Below are 22995 nucleotides of genomic sequence, written 5' to 3'. Positions count from 1 at the left end.
GTGACCCTAAAAATAGATGTTGTGAAAGGCAATAAAAAACACTTTAAAAATACAAAGTTTAGTCTTGCCAAAAAAAAAAAAAGACCCGAATCTGATTAAGCCTCTAGATTCAGCTACTAATTTGCAGAAAAATAACAGAGGACAAAGACCTCTGTTATAGGGCGCCTGGGTGGCTCAGTTGTTAAGCATCTGCCTTCGGCTCAGGGTGTGATCCCAGGGTTCTGGGATCGAGCCCCGCATCAGGCTCCTCTGCTGGGAGGCTGCTTCTTCCTCTCCCACTTCCCCTGCTTGTGCTCCCTCTCTTGTTGGCTGTCTCTCTCCCTCTGTCAAATAAATAAATGAAATCTTAAAAAAAAAAAAAAAAGACCTCTGTTAAATGAGTACCCTATAAAATCAGTAAAATCCAGACCGTGGGCAAATCTATGGGACAACAAAGCTAGGTCCTTCGACAGATAAACTATAAAAGAGAGACAGTTAGAGACAGGGAAAACTATGCATTAAGAGACATGCCAACCAATTGTAACAAGTGGGTGTTGATTCAAATAAACTGTTAAAAAATACTAAATTTTAAAAAATATTAGAAGTCTGAACATTGATTAGGTATTTGATAGTATTACAAAATTATTCTTTTTCAGATGTGACAATGGTATGGTGGTTGCATTAAACAAAAAAACATTCTGACCTTCCTTTAGGGATGCATCCGGAACTATTAAAGGCAGATCTGTTTCAAAATAATTCAGCATGGGGACAGTGGGTAGGGAATATAAGGACACAAGAAACCCATGAGGCAGCCACTGCTGACACTGGATGATGGATGGGTACCTGAGGGGTTGTCTACGTCCACATATGTTTGAAATTTTCTATGATTATAATGAAAGCCTGAGGTCATTTTCTGGACCAAGTAAGTAAAAAGTGAAGAATCTTAAGCTTAAATATAAAATAAGACTTTTCTCCAAAATAATAAAACAAATTAAGAGGGGTAGACACAGAATGGTATTAAGATCTTACTTCATTTTTCTTCTTTTTTTAAAATTTAAATTCAATTAATTAATGCAGAGTGTATTATTAGTTTCAGAAGTAAAGTTTAGAGATCCATCAGTTGCATATAACACCCAGTGCTCATCACATCACGTGCCCTCCTTAATGCCCATCACCCAGTGACCCCATTCCCTCTCCCCTGGCCCCTCCAGCAACCCTCAGTGTGTTTCCTACAGTTCGTTTCTTATGGCTTGTCTCCCTTTCTGATTTTGTCTTATTTTCTTTTTCCCTCCCTTCCCTTATCAGAGAAAGACAATTATGATTTCATTCATATGTGGAATTTAAGAAACAAGACAGAAGATCATGGGGAAAGATCTTAGTTCATTTTAAAGAAGAGGGGAAAGTCCCAGGCAGTGGAGCTAGAGGCCCCCAAGGGCTCTTCCCTTCAGAGAGGAAACTCATACCACAGGGCTTGGCCCAACAAGTCAGCCTGTGGGGCAGAAACTGCATGGTCTGATTACCTTCAAGAACATCTCACGTGGCCTACAAACCACAGTCTGTCATCTTGTACGTAAACCCCTGTACAGCCATACCTATGCTGCGGGGCACTGTAACTGTCCTTGTCCCTTCACGGAGCTGAATTCCCATAAGCAAAATAAATGCACGTCTGGTGCACCTGCAGAAGGTATTTGACCAGCACCTGCCAAGGTGACCCGTTTTAGATGCAGGGTGGTCTCATGTGCTTAATCTTGACCTTTAGACGAGTGGCCAATTTCGGGTTATTACAAGTAGAAGGTCCTGTCTGCAAATTTCTAAAAGAACCTGGTGCCTAAGAGTTTTCGTTGTTGCTGTTTTGTTCTTTTAAAGAGACACCATGGACAATGTTGCTGACACTTCTGGGTAAAAAAGTAATGACTTACCACACACAGAAGCCAAAGCACAACATAGAGTATTTGGGTCTTAGAGAAGAGATCTTGTCCAAATTTTATGCACACGATAGCTTCCAGGAAACCGATGACCCTAGTCAGAACGAGAGATTAAATATTAATTCTTCTTATCACATGCATTATACATATGCATATATACAGTGCAGGGCAGAGCATACGCATTACCAGAAATACGCATTATTCCATCATCATATGCTGCTAGCAGGCTCCCCCCAAAATGACACTTGTTCTATCCCACAGCAATTTCTTCCGAAGTAACATATATATTTAGATTTAATACAAAGTTTATTTTGTTGTTATTTTTCTTAAGACCTGATTTTTTTTTTTTTACAGCAGCTTTAGGTTCACAGCAAAACTGAGGGCCAAGTACAGATCTGTCATATCCCTCCCCGTGCGTCATGACCCCTCCCCAGAGGGGTCCATTTGTATCAGCTGATGAGGCTACAGGGACACATCATCATCACCTGAAGACCACAGTTAACGTAAGCGTTCACTCTTGGTGTTGCACATTCTGTGGGTTTGGACTAATGTATAGTTTTGTGCACTTACCATTATAGGGTCATATGGGGTTCTTACACTGCCCTAAAAATCCTGTGTTCTGCCGATTTGTCTCTCCATACCTCCCCAGATATGATAAAATATTTTTCACTTCTTTCTTTCTCCCAGACCAAAACTTCACCACCCATGTTTTAATAGCTGGAAACCTCCAACTGGGCCTATCATCATCAGGGTGAACTGTCACCGCCTCTGTTGGAATTGCTTATTCTGCCGCTCAATCTTTTCAGCCATTGGCAAGTTTTCCTTGTCTCAGGCTGGTATCTGCCTCCTTTTGCCCATGGATCCTAACTCTGTCCTCCAGTCATATGGGGCAAGTTTGAGCCTTCTGAGTTGTCTTTCAATAACCTGAAGGGAGCAATCACATTCCCTCCCAGACTTCGAAGCATTTCCAGATTTAGCATTCTCCGTTCTTGCTGACCATATACATAATCCTAAATACAAAAATGTTAAACAATTTCGTTTTACTCTTTACTTAAAAGAGCAAAGGGGGAAAAAGGCCACTCTTATGTTCTGCATCTTCACTTATGAATATAAACATCAGACCTTTATTAAGGTTCAGAGTTTGGAGGTAAGAACAGAGGAGGTGAGGATGATGGCGCTGGCCGTGTGATCTCAAAGACTACTCAAGAATGCTGATTTCAGACACCTCCACGTTAGGTGTTCCTCACTCAAGATGGAATCTGGTCAATCAGGGATCGGTGTAGTTGCACAGATACTCTCTCAAAAGGCAAGAAGGGGCTCAGGAGGTCCTCGGTCCCCCTCCCCAAGGGCAGACGCAAAGATCACTGCCATCATCAAATGTATGGATGGCTCTAAACAACTGAATGCCTCAAATCTGAACCAAAGCAGAAAATCTCCTTAAGGTATCATTAGAGAGTTTGGGGTTCTTTTCCCTTAGCCCCGATCAAACACTGTTTAGAAGTGGTTGGCCTGAATCTCTAAAGACCACCTCCGCCCCACGCCACCCCCAAGAAAGTCCATGTGTGAGAAAGCATCATTCTAGCTGCGATAAAGTGCAGGGCTGAGAGTCACCACAACGGTCCAGTCAGGACTGTGAGTGGACGCTAGGTGGCAGCACAGAGCAGGCAGGTGGGGGGGCGGGGACTCGGAAAGAATACTTAACCTCCGGCTGGGGCTTCTTGAGGAATTACAAGAGCAGGTGCTCAGCCCAGGAAATCAGTGTGCTCATCTGTCCTTAAGCCAGACTGAACATCCAGAGTTTACTGTGAGAGTTTTGGGTATCTACTCGATCAAGTCACCTTTCAAAAACACAGTAACCAGGGCTGTGATTCTCAAACTTTTACGACCCGAGACCCACAGCAAGACACGTTTTTCTTTGTGACCCCATACACACACACACACACACACACACACACACGTATACATACAACTGAAACAAAAGTTTCACAGAATAATTTGTTCCTTTACTCTGATATCTTTGTATTCTATTTCACTTTAAGAAAATGCTGGTCAGGACCCACTCAATTGACTTCGTAATGACCTGAAGTTAAAGACAACAGAGTGTTTCAGTCAACAACTTCAGGATTAGGATTTGCTCCTTTGTGCTGAGGGATCTTAGCTAAGCTGCGGTCCCTGCGCATGGCCTTCTCAGGGAGCACATGACACTGAGCAAAGTCGGGTGGCAGGAAGTGAGGGGAAGGGGCAGAGATGAGGCAAAGAGCAACATGGGTCTCGAGGGCCACACCAGGGCTTGGCTTTTAGTCTGAGGAAGGGTTTTGAACAAAGGGCAAAGCATCCGTGACTCAATTTCCATTTTAATATGATCATTCTGGGGGCAGGAGCAGGGAGGCTTTAATCTGGGGAGAGGACCAGGGGAGTCGCTGTGGAGGTGTGAGGAGTGGGGAGAACTCGGAAGCCTTAAACCCAACAATCACATGATCGCTCTTAAACCCAACAATCACATGATCGCTTTTACCACCAGTCGTCCTCCCACCATTATCCCTGGCCCCCTGAGGGAATCCTGATAAAGTCCTTACATAAGGAAGGCTGATATTACTTTGTACAAGACCCAAGTGGCTGCTCATTTAGGGCTGAGCCCAAAGGCTTGGGGTACACAGGGAGCCCGTGTTACTGAACCTGTCAGCTGGGACCGCACGACCTCCTCACCAAGGGGGTGGGGCGGGGCGCAAATTTAAATCTCTCTGATCTTTACCAGACTGAACTCGGTGGCCAAACTGTGGTTTGATGGAATTCGGTCGGGGCTGCTACTCCCTTTGATGCCTCTGCCCATCCTTATCTTTAATCAGCAAAATTAGAAGGCAGCTAAATATCTAGGCTGCCTGACAGTGCTCCTGCATGGGGGACGAGGCTGGTCTGCTGACTCGGACCTTCTCAGCTCCCCTGCCCTGGGAGCTCCTTCCAGATATGGTACAAATAAAGACAACATTAATGTAGAGTCCAGGGTAAGGAGCTCCTCAGTGAGTGGGACAAGAATGTAAGCAGGTACATGCAGAAACTTGCGGCACAAAAGCACTGGTGTACGAGCCAACCCGGAGAAGCAGAGCAAGTTTTCAGTTTGCCAACAAAACCCACTTTAGGATTCTGAGGATGCCACAGCCCGGGTGCACCCGGCACCTACCACACGTAAAGCCCCGGGCTGCCCGGGAACACGCTGCCGGGATGGCTCACGCTGGGACCCTCCTGCAGTAGAAAGGAGACATGGAGACACAGGACACATCTACCACAAAACCACACAGGCCCCCAGGCACTGGGCTCCAGGCCTGGTTAGGGTGAGCAAAGACACCTTTTTAGAAGAAGTGATACCTGAACGAGGCTTTACCAGATAGGGAAAAAAAAAAAAGGTTCAACGGTGTTTCCTGGAACTTTCTGACTTCCCAAGAACCCCAGGGGCAGGGTGGGAAGAGGGGCAAAAGGGTCCTGGGCAGCATAACCAGGACAGTTCTGCTCAACTGTTTTGCTATTAGGATTTGGGGCAAGATATCATTTGGGGAACAGGATTCAGCTGCTAAAAAAAATTTTGTACCTACTGCCAGAGGTTTTGGGCTGTCAGTGGAGGTGTTTTTCAGGAAAGAAGCAGGGAGTGGTGGGATAAAGGAGGATGGGATGACGGGGGGGGGGGGGGNGGGGGGGGGGGGGGGGGGGGGGGGGGGGAGACAGTGGGAAAGGGAAACTGGCTATGAAGCTACCCTAGCAGTGTGAGCATGAAACAGAAGTGGGCGGATGAGGAGGGAAGGTGAGGGACACAGGAGGCTGGGAACAAAGGTCAGAAGCAGGACGGTGGGGACAGGTCGTGCTGGGAGATGTCAGAGTGGGATGAGACCTCCCACAGAGGTCTATTCCCCTCACACGCACCCCCCTCCTGGAAGGACCCCGTGCCTCATAGCTGTTGTCCATCCTTGGCGGGGGGGTGCGGAAAGACCCAAAAGAGCCTGGAAAAACAAGCACAATTATAAGAAATTGTGGAGTGGAGTGACGTGGAATGGGCAGCCAGCAGAGGAAACTGAGAAGGAACAGAAAAGTAGGAGGAAAACCAGGCCAGCTGCTGCAGAAGGAATGGTAGCAAGATGGCAGATGCTGGGAGAAGACAGGAGAGCCTCGGATGGAGGAAGGACGTGCTGATTCGGGACTGGCCTTGGCCAGACAGTTCAGCAGAGCACCGGAGATGGCAGCTGATTGTCAAAGGGGAACCAGTAGGGTTACGATGACATGGAGCGAAGGGCAGTTCTGCCAGCGAGGCAGACGCGGTCCTGGGGTCCCCTGGGCCCAGTGGACTCTTATCCAACCCCCAAAGTCCCCACCTAGAACTCTCTCGGGAATGAAAAGTGACAGTTCACTCCTATGACAGCCAAGGCTTGTAGGATACATTCCTTTAGGGCCAAGCGATCAAACATCTTTTTTTTCTACATCAGCCTACTTCTCTCCTGTTTGGAAACTCAGTTATGATGAGGGCTAAGTGGGGAGAAAGATGAAGTTAAAGATGGTATAAAGTGCACCCCTAGGGAATCTGTTCCTATTAGTCCAGCCCTAAGGCCCCCCCAGAGCTGGAAATAGTGTAATGGGACCTTCTAACGAGAGAAGAGGCCAGCTTTTTCACACTACTGCTTTCTCCTTGGTGGGGTTCCCATTCCTGAGCTGGATGGAGTCCTATCTCTCTGCTAGGCACAGTGTGTTTTCAAATAAAAGGCTTAAAAGCTCAGATCTATGGCATGACTGTGGGAGACCACATTGTAAGACTGTATTTAGTTACATCAGTGAGTAACTAATACAAACTTTTTCTGGGTATAACATTTACAGAAGAAAAAAGTGCTCTCTTGAGGAGAAAAAATTGTGGAATGGTGGGAAAGACACCTCAGGTGGTCCTATTTGCCTCCCCCCTCCCCGCCCCCCTCCCCAAAAGCAAAATTCCGCTGTCACTATAAGGGGCGCTCCTACTCTGTTCCCCCACATCTCCACACCGTGCTAAAGCCTGAAATTACTCTAAAATTTGTGAAAGGAAGCTATAAAGCAGCTCCTAGTTATTAAAAGAAATAAGGCATTTAAACATTTGCTGTTTTGTCTTTGTTTTTGTGAGAGAGAGTACATGCAAGTGAGGGGAGAGGCACAGGGAGGAGAGAGAGAATCCCTCAAGCCGGCTCCAGGCTCAGCGCTAAGCCTGATGCAGGCCTCGATCTCACAACCCTGAGATCATGACCTGAGCCAAAATCAAGACTCGGATGCTTGAGGGACAGAGCCACCCAGGCGCCCCAACATTTGCTGTTTCTATATGAGATGGAGAAAACAAGAGAGGAGGGCAGCAGGGAGACTGGAGGAGGGATGGGGCAGAAGAGGGGACGGGGTGGCCCTCGAGGGGCAACGCTGCAGAGAGAAGAGACAAAGCTGGGGCCGTGTTGCTTCTCCTTTGCCGGCTGATGGGAGGTGGCCCTTGCCAGCGTCCGCAGGCCCAGGCGGATGGCTGGGTGTGATTCGCAGAGAGGCCTTTTCATTTTCAGCACAGCCCACTAGTTCTCAAGGTTCCAGAGCCCTGACCCCACCCTTCTGGGAGCTCTCTACTCTCGAGAAGCATACTAAATAAGCCCAATGAGCACTCCTTTGCATTTTGCTTTATTTTTTTGGGTCACTTTCATCAAGATGTGACTTTCTGTGGCTGCGTTTTCTGCGGCTCGGGCCCTGCTGACTTTGCCATTTCTCCCACCCCTGGGGATTGTTATTTTTTGGCTGTGCAATGAGAAACCAACTTTGCTGTAACACTACCTCTCTCCCCGATCAGCATCTCCTTTCCCTCAACAGGTAAACAGAGACGGTTGTGGGGAAAATACGTCCACTTGCAGCCCACTCGCAGCAGAGTGAAGACTCTGGCACGGACTTATGAATGTGAAGGGAAAACCGCACGTGGACAGAAGGGTCCCGTAAGCGGTGGAGGGGGACTCAAGTGCTCTGTGGGCAAGGAGATGCAAAACCAATGCTTCTTGTCCTCTCTGGGTGGACAGGAAAGAGAGCCTACCTCCCTCCTTTGTGTGACTCAACAAGTGTGCCCTCACACGGCCTCTGCTCTGTCTGTGTAAATTCTCGCTCCCGTCAGGTCACAAACAGTGGAAAGCGAATCCATGTTACCACCCGGTAAACTACTCTGGGTAGGAAAATCAGTTTATATCACAGAATGTATGAGAAATAAGGACAATGACCCTTTGTGTTCCGGGGGGGGGGGGTGGAGACTGCCTACAGCTAACGTGAGTAACCCCTCAGTGTCTGAAATGAGAGCTGGACACACACACACACACACACACACACACAAAATGTTTAGAAGGAATAACACAGAAATGTTAACCACAATTATCTCTGACCAGGTTACTTCTTTGGATCACTTTAGGTTTCTGGGGGGGTTTTTTGCCACTTTTTTTTTTTAATCTATACATATGTATTACCTTTTTAACTGAGAAAAAGAAAGTTAACTCTGTTTAAAAATCTGTTGAAAGTAGTAATTTCTTCCCTACTATGGGTATTCACCACATTTTCTTTATGCCATCACACTCAATTTAGAACCTAGATTAGTTCTTAAATCTAAGGTGCCTCTCGGACTGAACTTCGCACACAGATGTGCTGGACATCTCTGGAACCCCAGTTGCTAAGTGGAATGGTAAACTGTTGGTGGTATCTAAGCAATAGAACTACTTACCCGAGACACTGAGGACGGTCTCACATTTAACACCGTGGGGTTAAACTAGATAGCCTATGGTTTCTTCCAAATCATTTACGTTTTTTTTTCTTTGAAGATTTTAATTAAATTCAAGTTAATTAACATATAGTGTAGCATTAGTTTCAGGCACAGAATTTAGTGATTCATCAGTTGCATATAACACCCAGTGCTCATCTCAACAAGTGCCCTCCTTAATGCCCATCACCCACTTACCCCATCCCCCTGCACACCTCCCCTCCAGCAACCCTCAGTTTGTTCCCTATAGTTAAGGGTCTCTTATGGTCTTTCAAAACATTTAAATAATAATATATTAAGAGAGCACTGGTATCTCTAACAAGACAATAAATTGTGACCATGTGACTATGTGTTAGTTCTCTTTGGAACAATAAAATTATACCTTGGTAGGTAGCAAGCAGATGTTTTGAGGGGCCTTTCTGATGTGAAAGTAACAGAAAGCATTGGTAAGCCTATCACAAGAATGATGTCCCAAACTTGCCACTGAATTTAGAGGGAATTTCAACAATCTATCGTCTATTTATTTCACAAAATAAAGTCTCCCAAGTTCTATGCACAAAATATCTTTTGATTTCCTATTTTTCTTAAAAAGCCATTTATCTATCATCTTTCTATAATTTGCCAATGAACTACAATATCCTAAACTTAAATCAGAAAAGAGAATGTTAAAAAATGAAAAGACCTATAAAAACAACAGCAAGCTTCATAGGAAAATTGTACTGAAAGGCACTTAATTTAGGGTCAAGAAAAAACCAAGGCAATTCAAAGGCTCAAGTGGTTCTGAAACGTCCACAGTAAGAGATTACTCACCCAAACACCCAGCACTGTGTTCCTACACGTTTGCACTGTGTGTCAGTGAGGTAAGCATAGTACTGCCTGAAAGAACAAAGGTGGAATTCATTGAGAGCTTCTGGAAGACCAAGGGGTCGGTACAGAATTAAATCACTTTGACAGAGCAAATATAAAAGATGTTCTGCCTTGTACGTACTCCGGCTGCCTGGTTTACTTCTAGTCAAGGGACTAGGAAGCCGGTGCCTGCTGAAACATTCTTGTAAAAGGTTACGAGCTCGGGCTGGGTTTGGACGAAGGAGAGAGCATGGTTTAAAGAGCCAATTATTTGCAAAGGTGGTTTTGATTTGGGGACAGAATGGGTGCTTCAAGTCTCTGCATGGAAGCGATTCCAGAGGGTCACGTACACTGTCAGTAATTGTCTCCTCTGGCACTCTCCAGGACAAAGGCTGCTGATTGTAACCCAGGCAGGACAGACACACATTTCTGGCTCTCAGGAACTGGAATGGGACCCCAGCTGCAGTTCACTGTTCACTGAATACCAATGACTTTAAATGCGACTGATGAGATCAGAAAAAAAAGAGGCAATGATATGAAGTTGAAAGGCTTAGAGCGACACCGTCCAATAGATATGTAACACAAGCCACAAGTGTAATTTAAAATCTTCTAGCGGCCATGTTGAAGAAGTAAAAAGGAACAGATAATATTCATTCCAATAACATATGTTATTTAATCCAACATATTGAAAATAGCTATAGTGAAGCATTTTACGTTGTTTTTGCACTAAGTCTACAAAATATGGTGCGTATTTTCCACGTATGGCTCATTTTCACGCAGACCAGTCACATTTCCAGTGCTCAGCCACCACACGTGCTAAGTGGCTGCTATTTAGGACAGCATGAGCTTAGACCCTCATAATAACCCCCAAAACTCAATCCATCCCTCCAGAAGTAGCATCTGAAGCAGGAGCTTGTCATCTTTTTCGGGGGTCACAGACTCCTTTGATGATTTAATGAAACCTACGATAAAAGCACATGAACACACACACAAAATTCTGCATTAAGCCTCAGGGGATTCATGGATACCTGAAGGTCATCCACAAACTATCACCTCCTCACCCCAAAGGCCTGAGGGGAGAATTCTAGTCCTAAAGAATTCAGGTCTACCTCTAACGACCTAATACACTTTTACCAGTTTGGCGACTCGACCCTCCGACTGCATCCATCTGCTTGGACTGCACTTTACGTTATCAGATTCAGAGAATGTTCAGTCAAAAATCTTCTCAAAGCAAGAGAGTCGAATCAAAAGGGAAGAAAACGGAGATGTGGTCTGTATGATTTATCCTGAAGCCTATATGCTCCCTCTCCTTTTAGGGGCCTGGCACTCCCTACATGGAGCGGCTGTGTTAAAACCCGCTGGAGCACCTCCATCTTTCCAAGTGGCTTGTCACAGAGTATTTGTGCAGAGGAAATGCCTCTGGTAGGTACAAAAGCATAGAAAAGTGGCTGATTTTTAAACAAGAAAGAATCACGTAGAAATCCTAGGGTTTGGCAAAAATCTTAAACTCTCAAAAAAATCCCTCAAAATACTGGACAGCTAGTCTCCAGTTTTTGTTTTGTGATGTTTAATGATATTAAAATTTCATGATCAATCAGATGTGGTTTGTGATTCTGTTTTATAAGAGATTTCTTTTCCCCGCGTACTGACTTTGTTGATTATTACGAGTTTTACCAAGAAGCTGTGGCTAATCTTTCTCAAATTAAATTAAATTTTAAATGAGAGGAGATTCCAATCCACTGAGGGAAAATAGCATATTTGCAAGAACATTACTTCAACAGGCCACTGGTCGGTGACACGTCAGAACACTACCTGCCTACCAACGCCTGGCTTCCCATTTGGTTCATAATGACACCAGAGATGGAATTTTAGGCCTTAGCTCCACAGAACTCAGTTGTATCTTATTTGGCTTGTTCAATCCAGGATCTGGGAGGAAATATATATAGATACAGATATAGATAAACATAGATACATAAATATCTATATAGATATACATTATATATAATATATATCTATGTATCTATGTATGCTTGTTTCTTTTTGTAATAATTAATGAGGACCAGAAGATGTGCTGGCTGGAGTAAAGAGGTTTATTTGACCAAGGAGAACATACACTCTGCTTGTGTGGTTTGCATGCACACTAAAAATGGTGAATGGAGTTATCCCACAGCTTCTGAAAAGCTAACCCCTGTAACTGCTTAGTTTATATCTGAATTGACTGAGTAGCTATCTTTGGTGTTATTCCTGCTCAATGTTGGTGCTCCAACATTAATTGTAAAACCCAAATGCTATTAGCTCTGAGTAGGAAAAATGAAACAGATGAAGTATGTCTGTCTGATATTCACCGGGATCAGTCTACGTGAGTGGGAGTCTCCAAAGAACACCTCACCTCTGGGGCCCTACCCATATCGGGGCAACAACAGTATGAATAGCCAAGCTCATCTCAGTTGTCCTGGAGGATGACAGGAAGGACAATGTGAAAAGGTAATTAACCGGCTCTTAAAGAGCCATTCTGAAAATAACATCATTTATGACTTCCGAGCCACCATAAAAACTTTTGTATTTTTCAATCACCTCATTTTAGAAAGAAGTCAGCATCACTGCTACTTTTTTTTTTAATTTAAAGGATGTTAAAGGGGGTAAAAATGGAACAGCAGTGGAGGGTAATAAAAAGGTTTGAAGATAATGGTTTGTGTGGTGTTCTCCATGTGACTGAGGTCTGAGAACAAAAGATTTTTGTCATATTCAGAGGTATAATCCTTTAATATTTTCATGGAAAATCTGCTAGCTTACGTGACTTTCCTTAAGCTGAGCAGGAGAATACATAGCAGGTTAATGTGCTCAAATGACGGTCAGGCTTGTATAGAATTACCTCACTGTGGGAGCCGTGATGCCACCAATAAAGAGAATTCTACACCAACTTAATGGATGACTGGCTTGGAACACAAAGATATGTTTCAAGAAGAAGGTATTCAACTCAGTTAGCTGAAAAAGAAGGAGGCATTAGTCAACCTGATACTGCATGGTAAGTCGTAATAATATATTCCTTGTTATGGACATTCTAAAAAATAATTAGTATGTTCAAGGCATTTTCAGAAAATAGATGGGGTCTTCCAAGTCGCTACCGGAATAGTTGCTATTTTTAAACTAAGTAACAGCCAGTACAATATTGGCACCAACCAACTGGGGGTTAATGGGGGAGGTGCTGGGGTAGGGGAAGGGGTACATGATGGCATCAGCTATCGGTCATGTTTCCTGGGGCATGGCTGTCACTTGGGACATACATGTGCTCTGCTGAACAGTCAGGAGACAGATACTTTGAGAACAGCAGAAATTATGAAAACCAGTATTTGCCATGGAACACCCCTGCGGTCTTACAGAAATCGGGCCGGGTCTATGAGATGTATGACTGTAGGAAAGTGAGCTCTTTAATCACAAAAGAAGCTTGAGCATGAGAAATGACTGGGAACGCCTGTAACACATGCCTCGGCCAAAGGCAGCTTTTAAGGGTGCGTGTGAAGGGTTGGTTCAAGGTTCCATCTACAGGCGGTGGTCCTTTTCCCTGAGGTTAGCATCCCGGCGCAGCTCATCACAGGAAGCAGCACAGGGGTGGGTTCCCTGCCGAGCCCGCCTCCCGCATTTCCCGTCCAGATTAAGCAAGGAGCAGAGATTAGGGCAGGTCACTGCTTAGAAAACACATGGACCAGCAGGTTCATTTCAGTGACATAAGACGTGTGTCTTTTCCCACAGCACTGATTTCAAGGGTATAAAATTAAAACATGGTCCACTAATTAACCCCACACGTGGAAAGCTGGTCACAGCTCAGTGCTCACGCTCGCGGAAGAAGTATGCTCCGTGTAATGCTGCCCTTCTGAAAGCACGCCTTACTATCTCTCCTGGACAAATCCACACTCCTCCTTAGTTCGTGGATTAAAGGAAAACCTACACCTTCCTGGATGCTGCTCTCATGAGGTAAAACTGAATGAATCCCCATCCATTTAAACTCCCATCTTTATACATACAGACTTCCCCAAACCACGGTGACTGTTCAACTACTCACATACAGTTCTGTATCCCTAAAGTCCATTTACTGAGATAAGCACTACTATTCTTCACGTGGGGACCAGGACAATTGTCTTAAAGGTGACACATGCTTATTTTTTCTTGTGCTGGGAGTATTTTGTGCATGTGTTCAAAATATAATTTCTGGTGATTCCAAAAGACTCTTCAGGCAAAAGTTAGTCCCCCAGAGTTGTGAAATAATTAACCTGGGGACAGGAGGAGCTGCACAAAAGGCTATCTCTAGAAAACAGAGATGTCTGATAATCCTTTTCCAAGACCCTTGGCTGTCTGAATCACTTCAATCACCTAGTGGGCCGCGTGGGAGGAGACCTTCCCTCCACTGACAGCATCTTCCTGGAGGACCCAGGGTTCCCCAAAGGGCTCCAGTGCCCCCACATGCCCCTGGTGGTAGACGGCTTCTTTACTTAGCTCTCTACAAATTACCCAGAGTAGTAACAGCTGAGGCACAATTTTAAAAATCAAACATTAAATTTGGAACATAAGAGAAAGCCTTTGCATTTGCTCCTTTGGTCCTGAAAATGATCACTCTGAAAAGCTATCCAATGCCTAACTCCTTGGGTGACAGATGCTGACCAAAAGCTTCTTTCGGGGAATTTTAAGCTGTTTCTAATTTGCAATTCAAAGAAAGATACTTGAAAATGTCTTCCCCAGGAAGCAAGACCTTAGGCGTGATAACACTGTTCTGTTTAATTATTCTGTATGTCAGCTGCAGGATCTTCTATCTTCCGAACCCGCCAGCTGCTAAGCAGTGTCAACCAGCATTAACTCTAAATTCCTGGATGGCTCTTATTTTGCTTTTGGTTTTGTTTGGTTTTGCTTTCCCCCTGCCCCGAGTTCTGGGCATTGAAAAAATACCTGCCAGATGATCATGAAAAGGTATATTCCAGCCACTCTCTGAAATGAAGATTTGGGGTCAAACCATCGAACGTAGGTCCAACTAGCAGGAGTGAACTGGAGCACGGCTCTTTTGATTTTCCCGGTGGTGGTGTGGATGTCTCTGTAAGAAGAGAGCGGCCCCAGTGAAAATCCGAAGAGATAAGGAAAGGGAAGAAGAAAAACAAAAAGACAAGAAAAAAAAAACCTGCACTGACAATTTTGCAACACATGCTCGGAAGAAAAAGATTCCTTTCTAGTCAAACCGTCTCTCCAACAATGATCTCTCTATCCATAGGCAGCGTGGAGAGCTGTATACTTGATGAGGACTTTCAGTGATGACAAGCACGGGGCAGAGGTCAGGTCACTGCAGAGCCAGGAGAGGCCTTCACTTGTGAACAATCACCTGGAACCAGGCCAGGGAGAACAAGGGTGCCAGCAACGGTATGATCCCACCCGCTGTGCGTCTCCCAAGTCAGGGCATTTCAGTGAAACAGAGGACGTGCTCCATATTCTGAGGTCACCCACACCCTTTCTTCATCCCATTTGTTCCTAAGGTAAGTGAACAGCTGGGGATGACAAACAGCGATTTTAACCTTCCTTAGTTTTAATCCTAGAAATCACTCAAATACTTCATACTCCCGTGACAGAACAGGTCAGGCCTTTTATTCTTGTGGGGGAAGAGGTGAGGGTTTGTTCCTTCATTCATTTACCTAACCCATCAACAAGCATGTATTGAGAAAATCTTGCAGCAAGATTTGAGGTACAAGAGCAACAACAAAAAAATAGAGTTTATCCAAAAATAAACAAAAACTATGAAGGACCTGTATTTAAAAAAAAAAAAAAAGGCAACTATATGGAAAGAGGAAGAGGAATATGGGAAATAAATAGAGTGACATAGTGTGGTCAAGTACTGGAATGCTAACTACAGATCTTCCTCAATTTATGAAGGGGTTCTGTCCTGACAGACCCATCATAAAATGGAACTATCATAAGATGAAAATGCATTTAATACACCTAACCCACCAAACATCACAGTTTAGTCCAGCCCACCTTAAACTCGCTCTGAACACTTAACATTTGTCTATGGGGGTTGGGCAAAATCTTCTAATGAAAAGCCTCCTTGATAATAACATGTTGAGTATCTCATGTAACTTAAGGAAGACTGTACTGAGAGTGAAAAACAACGGCGGTCTGGGTGCAGAATGGTTGTGAGTATAATGGCTGTTTACCCTCACGATCACCTGGCTGACGGGGAGCTGCGCGACCACTGCCCAGCATCGCAAGAGAGGGTCCTACGTGCATCCCTAGCCCGAGAAAAGATCCAAATTCAAAACTCAAAGTATGATTTCTACTGAATGTGTATCACTTTCACGCTATTGTTAAGTCAAAAAATCATGGAGTCAAACCATCACTGTAAGTCAGGATTGTCTGTATAGTAAAGAGGTTAATTCAACTTTGTATTCATTTATATATTTGATGTCAACATAAAAAATATACCAGTGGCATTTCTGCTTATTAGTCGGGCTTGTGTTTTGGTAAACTGACAAAATGACTCTCAAGTTGAAACTAAAGCATAAGTGTATGAAAATGGGGAAGCGTTACGGCAATGTGTAAAGAGCCAGGCAGCCTGACATAAATTCACACTCAGGTGCTTGCTACCTGTGTGTCCTTAGACAAAGTACTAAACCTAGTTCTCACTGTCCCCATCCCTAGAAGGAAGAGAAAAGTAGTGTCAATCCCTAGGATTGAGGTCAGGCTCAAATGAGATACTGCTTAACAAGCTTGCTTACAACATCTCTCACAGCTACAGTCTTTGTTCCGTAATATACGGTCTTCACTATATTAAAAAGTATGCCTTCAAGTCAGTACCCAAAGAAAGGATTACTTAAACAGGAATGGGGAAAATGGTTGAATCAATTGCAAAAACACTGTGAAATCCCTCCTTCATAACATATACCAAATTAAGTTTGAGAAAGATTAAATAAGTTACTCATAATAAAAAACCAAACCATTAAGAACTGGGAGAAAATACAGGTCAACATTTACCTGAACAAAAAGACTAAAATCTTTTGAAGTTTAAATAGAGTACCTACCATGAAGAAAATTAAAGCTGGATGACAAAATGGAAAATAAAGTCACATTTATGAGAGTGTTAATATCCTTAACCTATCAAAAGCACTAATAAAAAGAGGGAAAACCTAACAGACATAGCCGAGAAATTCAGTATCACACAATTCTATGTGTGATAACATTGAAAAAGGATTAAGGGTAAAATTCAAAGGAACAGTGAAATGGACACATACGTACATTAGCGAAAATAGGTGAAAATATAAATGGGTGTAAATAAATTCATTTACAGAAAAAAATTTACACAAAGATTATGTGTAAAGAATGCTCTAGCTTTCTTCATAAAACTGAAAACTTCGAAACAACTAAATGACCACAAAAGGGAACTGGTTAAATACCTCATGATTTATTTATATGTTGGGATATGAAGAAGCCCTTAAAATCATGGTCTAGGAGACTATTTAATGATGTGGGAAAATGCTCCTGTTTTGTTTGATAAATAAATGAAGGTGTAAACACAATAAAAACAACTACTTTCATGATCACTACCGCTGTTCTTTCCCTCCCGGCCAATGGCACAGTTCCTGTGGCTGTCAAACTGAGGAGTGAGTGAGTTTAGGAGAGCACGATGAGGAATGACGGAGGTGGGCGCTGTCCCCCATGGTGGCATAGAGGAGGGACGAAGTGACTTGAATCACAGAGTCAGAGATAACTACCTGAAAAGGTATCAAGGGAGCTGAGGCAGCAAAGGAGAGGACCTGTCACCCTGGGGACACAGGTCAAACCCAGGTCCAGAGGAGTACGTGGCATGGGCTCAAAGCCTTGGGTGCCCCAGAGGGTGTGGAGGAAAGGAGCAGACCTGCCCAGCCCCCTCTGTGCACTTTGTCCTAAAGACCACGAGAAGCCATCACAGGAGAATGACATGATGAATCTGACATCCCTAAAAAGATTGCTCGGAGGGGGTAACCGGGGAAGAGGGGACTACTTAATCCAGTGACGGCAGGGTGAATATAGACTGAGGCATAAGCATAAAAATAAAATGGATGTGAGAAAATCACAAATGATTTAGCATTTTCTGGAGGAATGCCTGAAATCAGGTCTATAATCGCTAGTGAGTTTCAATTACTACCATGTAATTTATTTCTCATCCTCCAAGACCGTACCGAAGCTGCACGCTACTAACACGGCGAAGGACGCACTGTGAAACATGGTGACTCATGTGCAGGAAGAGGGTCACTCACTTGAAGCTGGCCCAGTGGTAGGTCCTCATCTCCAGGAAGCGGCAAACGACCATGCCCAGCCAGATGCCGCCGCCATTGCACAGCAGGATGTCCAAGATGACCTGATCCCACCAGCACTCGGCAAAATTGGGCAGCAGGTGCATGAAGAAAAGCTGAGGAAACAAGAGACCACGGTTTTAAAAGCAACGCCACAGAAAGATGGATTTCCTTGGAATAATATATTGTTAGGAAGAGTTGTTGACCAAAAAAAAGGGGAAGAGTTGTTGACGTGTCAGGTTTTCCTAATGTATGAACAGAATAAATAAAAACGAGGTCTGTAATCAGGTTTGCTTTTTATGCTGTGGACGATTTACAAATATTATGAATCCAAACAGTTGTTCCTTTTTTTTTTTTTTTTAAACATAGGGCTTTAAAGAAACGATAACCGCTCCTGAAAAATACCAATGATGAACGACCTTGGCTAAGGGTAACAAGACATGGATCTAGAAGGGGAGAAGGAGAAAAGTCTTCGTACCTGCCAACAGAGAGCTGGCATAGTCCTCAAAATTAGCAGCTTGAGAGTTCAAGCTGCGCATTTTAGAAATATTCCATAGATATTTAGGTAAAACAACAAGGAGGCTGCAAAAGTAGTAAGGTTAGGTTTTGATGACATGTTTTAGGAAACCAGGAAACCTTTCGATAACCAATTTGCAATCATCTTATTAAGTGCTTATGATGTATAAGCGGTTGAGGCAAAACAGTCAAGGTTTTTGATCTCAAGGGCAGGAGTCAGACGTTTATCCAGAACCACAAAATCAGGTAGGCTGTGGCAAATGTTTCCATGGCGACATAAATGGAGCACGGTGGGACAAAAGAGAGATTCGTGCTGACAGATGGCAATTGGAGCACGATATACTGGACTGGGACTGGTAAGGACAGGAATGACAGGTTTCATGAGACGGGGATGAAGATAGAGGACATTCCAGAAAGGGGGGAACAGCAGGATGAAGGGAGGAAAGGGGACAGAAATCTCCTATGGAAATAGTTTTGTCCAAAACAGTGGGTCAGCTGTGTCCAGAGCAGCATGCCCTGCTGCGTGCAGGCCCATTTTAAGAAGGTCTGAAATGACAAAGACAGTGACTGGGAGTTCTCCGGAAAGAGGCCACCCCATAACTGCAAACTTCTGAAGTAATGTAATCAATAATATGAAATACAACTGTTCATGAAAGCATTTCAGAAACTGCAACACAATGCAAATATCTGAGGGGTTTGCCTGCTTAGCGTGCTGGCCGCCGAGGAGACGGAGCACAGCTGCCCCATGGGCGAAGGCGGGTGGCTGCCTTCCTTTCCGAGGCGAGCCACGCACAGCCCCTGAAGTGTACCCCCAGGTTCCCAGCCATGAGATGGGGCACTAACTGTGGCCTTTAGACAGGGAAGAGAGACACGTCAATGACATGTATTTGCTGACACGACACTATGCAGAGGAGTGGGATGTGGAGGACGGGCTTCGGCCTCCAGAGCTTTCCTGGACGGTACCAGATACCAGGGGTGAGACGGGCCGTCCAGATAAATGCCTGGAACTCGGGAAGGGGGACACGTCAAACAGCAGGAACGAGGGCTGCCCATCCACAGCGGAGCACATCTGGAACCCAATCCGGGCTCACCTCACGAAGCAAAGTGCTGGGCCCTGGTCCCCTCGTCTGTCCAGACCTGAGCGGGAGGAGCTGGACAGGGCTGGATTCACTCATTCGCTCGCTAGGAATCTGGGAAGCACGTGCCACTTGCAAGGCACAGTATCCGGGACTACGCAGAGAGGGGCCCTGCCCTCTCGAGGCCTAACCCTTGGCAGCAAAGAGCATCTAACACTGTAAGCATCTAAACTGTGATGAGCGTTTCAAAGGAGAAGGGCCAGGTACTCCATTTCCAGGTGTACAAACGTGCAGCACAGCCAGGGGAAGGAGCAGGGAAAGGAGCGAAGAGTCTGCAGGTGGGCTCTGGGATAGGAAAAGACATGGAATCTTGGACACGAAGGCAAAGATGCCTAGAGTGCAGACTGCAGGTGGGGAGGGTCTCAAGCAGGCGGGGGAAGTGGGCTCTGGCCGGTTAATATCGGGCCTCTTGCGGGCTGGTCTGGAAGTTTGGATTTTGTCATAAGAGCAATGGACACACATTAAAGAGTTTTCAGTCGGAGAAGGATGTAACCTGACCGAGAAGTGAAAATGATTCCTTTGGGAAGAGACGGTGAAGGGAGGAGGTGAGTGGTTCAGCCAGGAGAGGACAGGAGGTTAGATACACATGGAGCAGCGGCGTGAAAGACTTGGATAGAGCCACGCTGCTTACAGGAGGCGAGAGGACGCTGAGGAGCAGGGAAGCAGGCACGGGGCCATCTGTAGTGTGAGGGGGGAGAAGCAGGCAGGTGGAGAAAGGCCCAGGGCCTGGCCACGGTCCCACAGCAGCGAGGTTAGGAAGATGCCTGGAATTCCAAGGGGAACGTGGTGGGAGAGCAGGAATGTGGGCTGCACACCTGGAACCGAGCACAGCTGGAGTGTGATCTGGCTCACCTCATGAAGCAAGGCTCTGGTTCCTTTGTCTGTCCGTTGGGGATGTACACAGCCTTTTCGGTTTATGGTGAGGATTTAGGACAATACATTTACAGTGTTGGGTACTGCTGTGGGTTGAATTGTGTTCCCCTCAAAATCCACACGTTGAACCCCTAACCTCCAGTACCTCATGACATGGAGAGTTGCTGCAGGTGTCATTAGTACAGATGAGGTCATCTCGAAATAGGGTGGGCCTCTAATCCAGCGTGACTGGTATCCTTACAAAAAGAATGCCACGTGAATGCATGCAGGGAAAACCCCACTCGAAGGTGGAGGTAGAGATTGGGATGATGCATCTAACAAGCCAAGAAACACCAAAGATGCCCAGCAAGCCATAAGAAGCTGAGAGGCCTGCACCAGATTCTCCCTCACAGCCGTCAAAGGACACCAATCCCACCAATGCCTTGAACTCAGACTCCCAGCCTCGGAGGCTGTAAAAGGCACATTAACAGGGGCGCCTGGGTGGCGCAGTCATTTAAGCGTCTGCCTTCGGCTCAGGGCGTGATCCCGGTGTTCCGGGATCGAGCCCCACATCAGGCTCCTCCACTAGGAGCCTGCTTCTTCCTCTCCCACTCCCCCTATTTGTGTTCCCTCTCTTGCTGGCTGTCTCTCTCTGTCTAATAAATACATAAATAAATCTAAAAAAAAAAAAGGCACATTAACAGAAGCTAGATGTGACTGGCATGCTTCCCTAACTTAGGGTCAAGATAACAGTTGGCATCAAGAAATATACTGTACACCTGGGGCACCTGGATGGCTCAGTTGTTAAGCGTCTGCCTTTGGCTCAGGTTGTAATCCCAGAGTTCTGGGATTGAGCCTTGCATCGGGCTCCCTGCTCAGCGGGAAGTCTGCTTCTCCCTCTCCCACTCCCACTGCTTGTGTTCCCTCTCTCGCTGCCTCTCTCTCTGTCAAATAAATAAATAAAATCTTAAAAAAAAAAGAAAAGAAAAGAAAAGAAATATACTGTACACGTGGCCAAATTTTGTTCCCTGGGAGTGATTAAGAATAATATCATAACTGGGGGCGCCTGGGTGGGGCAGTCGTTAAGCGTTTGCCTTCGGCCTAGGGCGTGATCCTGGCGTTATGGGATCGAGCCCCACATCAGGCACCTCCGCTATGAGCCTGCTTCTTCCTCTCCTACTCCCCCTGCTTGTGTTCCCTCTCTCGCTGGCTGTCTATCTCTGTCAAATAAATAAATAAAATCTTAAAAAAAAAAAAAGAATATCATAACTGAATGATAAATGAGTAAATCCCCCAAATTTCATTTTCCTAATAATTTTTCAAGACTATCTCTCTTTCAGAAGCACCCGGGTGGCTCAGTCAGTTAAACACCTGGTTTGACTCAGGTCATGATCTCAGGGTTCTGGGATCAAGTCCTGCATCAGGCTCCCTGCTCAGCAGGTAGCTTGCTTCTCCCACTCCCTCTGCCTGCCTCTCCCCCTGCTTGTGCTCTCTCTGTCAAACAAATAACTAAAAATCTTAAAAAAAAAAAAGGACTATCTCTTTCATTCATTTAATGAGACAAACTTGACTATGAGATATTAGAGCTATCGGGAATCCATTTTTCAGCTACAAAATATCCTTGAGGCTCCTATAATTCCTAAACACCACGGTTCTATTTATCTCAGACTGGAAACTAGCTGGTGGGTAACCTACCTACTTACTTCTAAGCAGATCTCCTCATTACCTTGTATTTGTCTCACTGGGAATTTTACTTCATTCTTTTTGCTTCATTTCATTTGTTTCTCTTTAAGACTTGCGAGACAAGAGACACATTTTAATTTAATAAGGAATTTGCGCCTCGCCTCCCACCAAAGACATAAAATATTCCTAAGGGGTGGTTTAAACACAGCTTGTACCACAGAGGCAAAGAATGGATTAACTGCCTGTGAATGGACAGACTACATTCCTCCTACATGTAAACTAACTGATCACAGCCCCTTCTTACCTCGGTTAGCTCCCAGGTAATGCTGATTGTCCAGCAGAGACCATAACTACGGATCAACAAGGCCTTCATGGCCCAGCCCCAGAAGTGACCAAACGCAAATATATCAAAATGGCTGATAATCCTCTCCCAGGTGATAACGTGGCAGTTGACAGCATATTCCTATTCAAAATAAAAAGGGAAATAATTAATGGACACTCTCAAAATCAACTTTCTTCCAGGATCCTGACAATAAATGAAAAGAACTGATATGACCTTGGTCAAACCTGTCCTTCCCCCCTCCCCCCAAAAGCTTTAATAACTGAACACCCTTTAGGAAAAATGGACAAATATTTAAGTTTTTGAATCAGAACTGCTTTGCTCTGAATTGCAGAAATTTGACTAAAATGGGGAGCAAAATAATTTTACAAAGGCTTATTAGCCTGTCTTAAAGAAGTGGAATCACACAGCCCATGTCATCTGACCGTAGGGCAACTATGTTAAAGCCAGTGGTAAGAAAATAAGTAGAATCCCAAATAATAAAGAGTAAGTAGAATCCCAAAAGGTTTGGAAATTTAAGAACACGTCTAAATATCATAGCGTAAAGAAGGAATCAGAATAGAAATGTAAAATACAGGGGCGCTTGGGTGGCTCAGTCGTTAAGTATCTGCCTTTGGCTCAGGTTATGATCTCAGAGTCCTGGCAC

General features: G+C 44.8%; 1 protein-coding gene across 2 annotated transcripts in view; it reads right to left on the bottom strand.

Moving 5' to 3' along the window:
• PTDSS1 (phosphatidylserine synthase 1) overlaps positions 1-22995 on the bottom strand; it is a 62510-nt gene that overhangs the window by 9879 nt on the left and 29636 nt on the right. The window contains exons 5-10 of one of the 2 annotated variants that reach the window (XM_002920967.4): positions 22314-22472; positions 17787-17938; positions 14458-14599; positions 12392-12504; positions 9484-9549; positions 1899-1998 (exon numbers count right to left, since the gene is read on the bottom strand). In XM_002920967.4, the coding sequence (XP_002921013.1) occupies positions 1899-1998; positions 9484-9549; positions 12392-12504; positions 14458-14599; positions 17787-17938; positions 22314-22472 (732 nt within the window). The remainder of the gene's footprint in view (positions 1-1898; positions 1999-9483; positions 9550-12391; positions 12505-14457; positions 14600-17786; positions 17939-22313; positions 22473-22995) is intronic. The other variant, XM_019801531.2, reaches the window with a different exon arrangement.

The sequence above is a fragment of the Ailuropoda melanoleuca genome, chromosome 9 (assembly GCF_002007445.2).
Source record: "Ailuropoda melanoleuca isolate Jingjing chromosome 9, ASM200744v2, whole genome shotgun sequence".
Taxonomy (NCBI): Eukaryota; Metazoa; Chordata; class Mammalia; order Carnivora; family Ursidae; genus Ailuropoda; species Ailuropoda melanoleuca.
The sequence above is the reverse complement of the archived record's forward strand: the minus strand, read 5'-3'. Positions and strand labels throughout refer to the sequence as shown.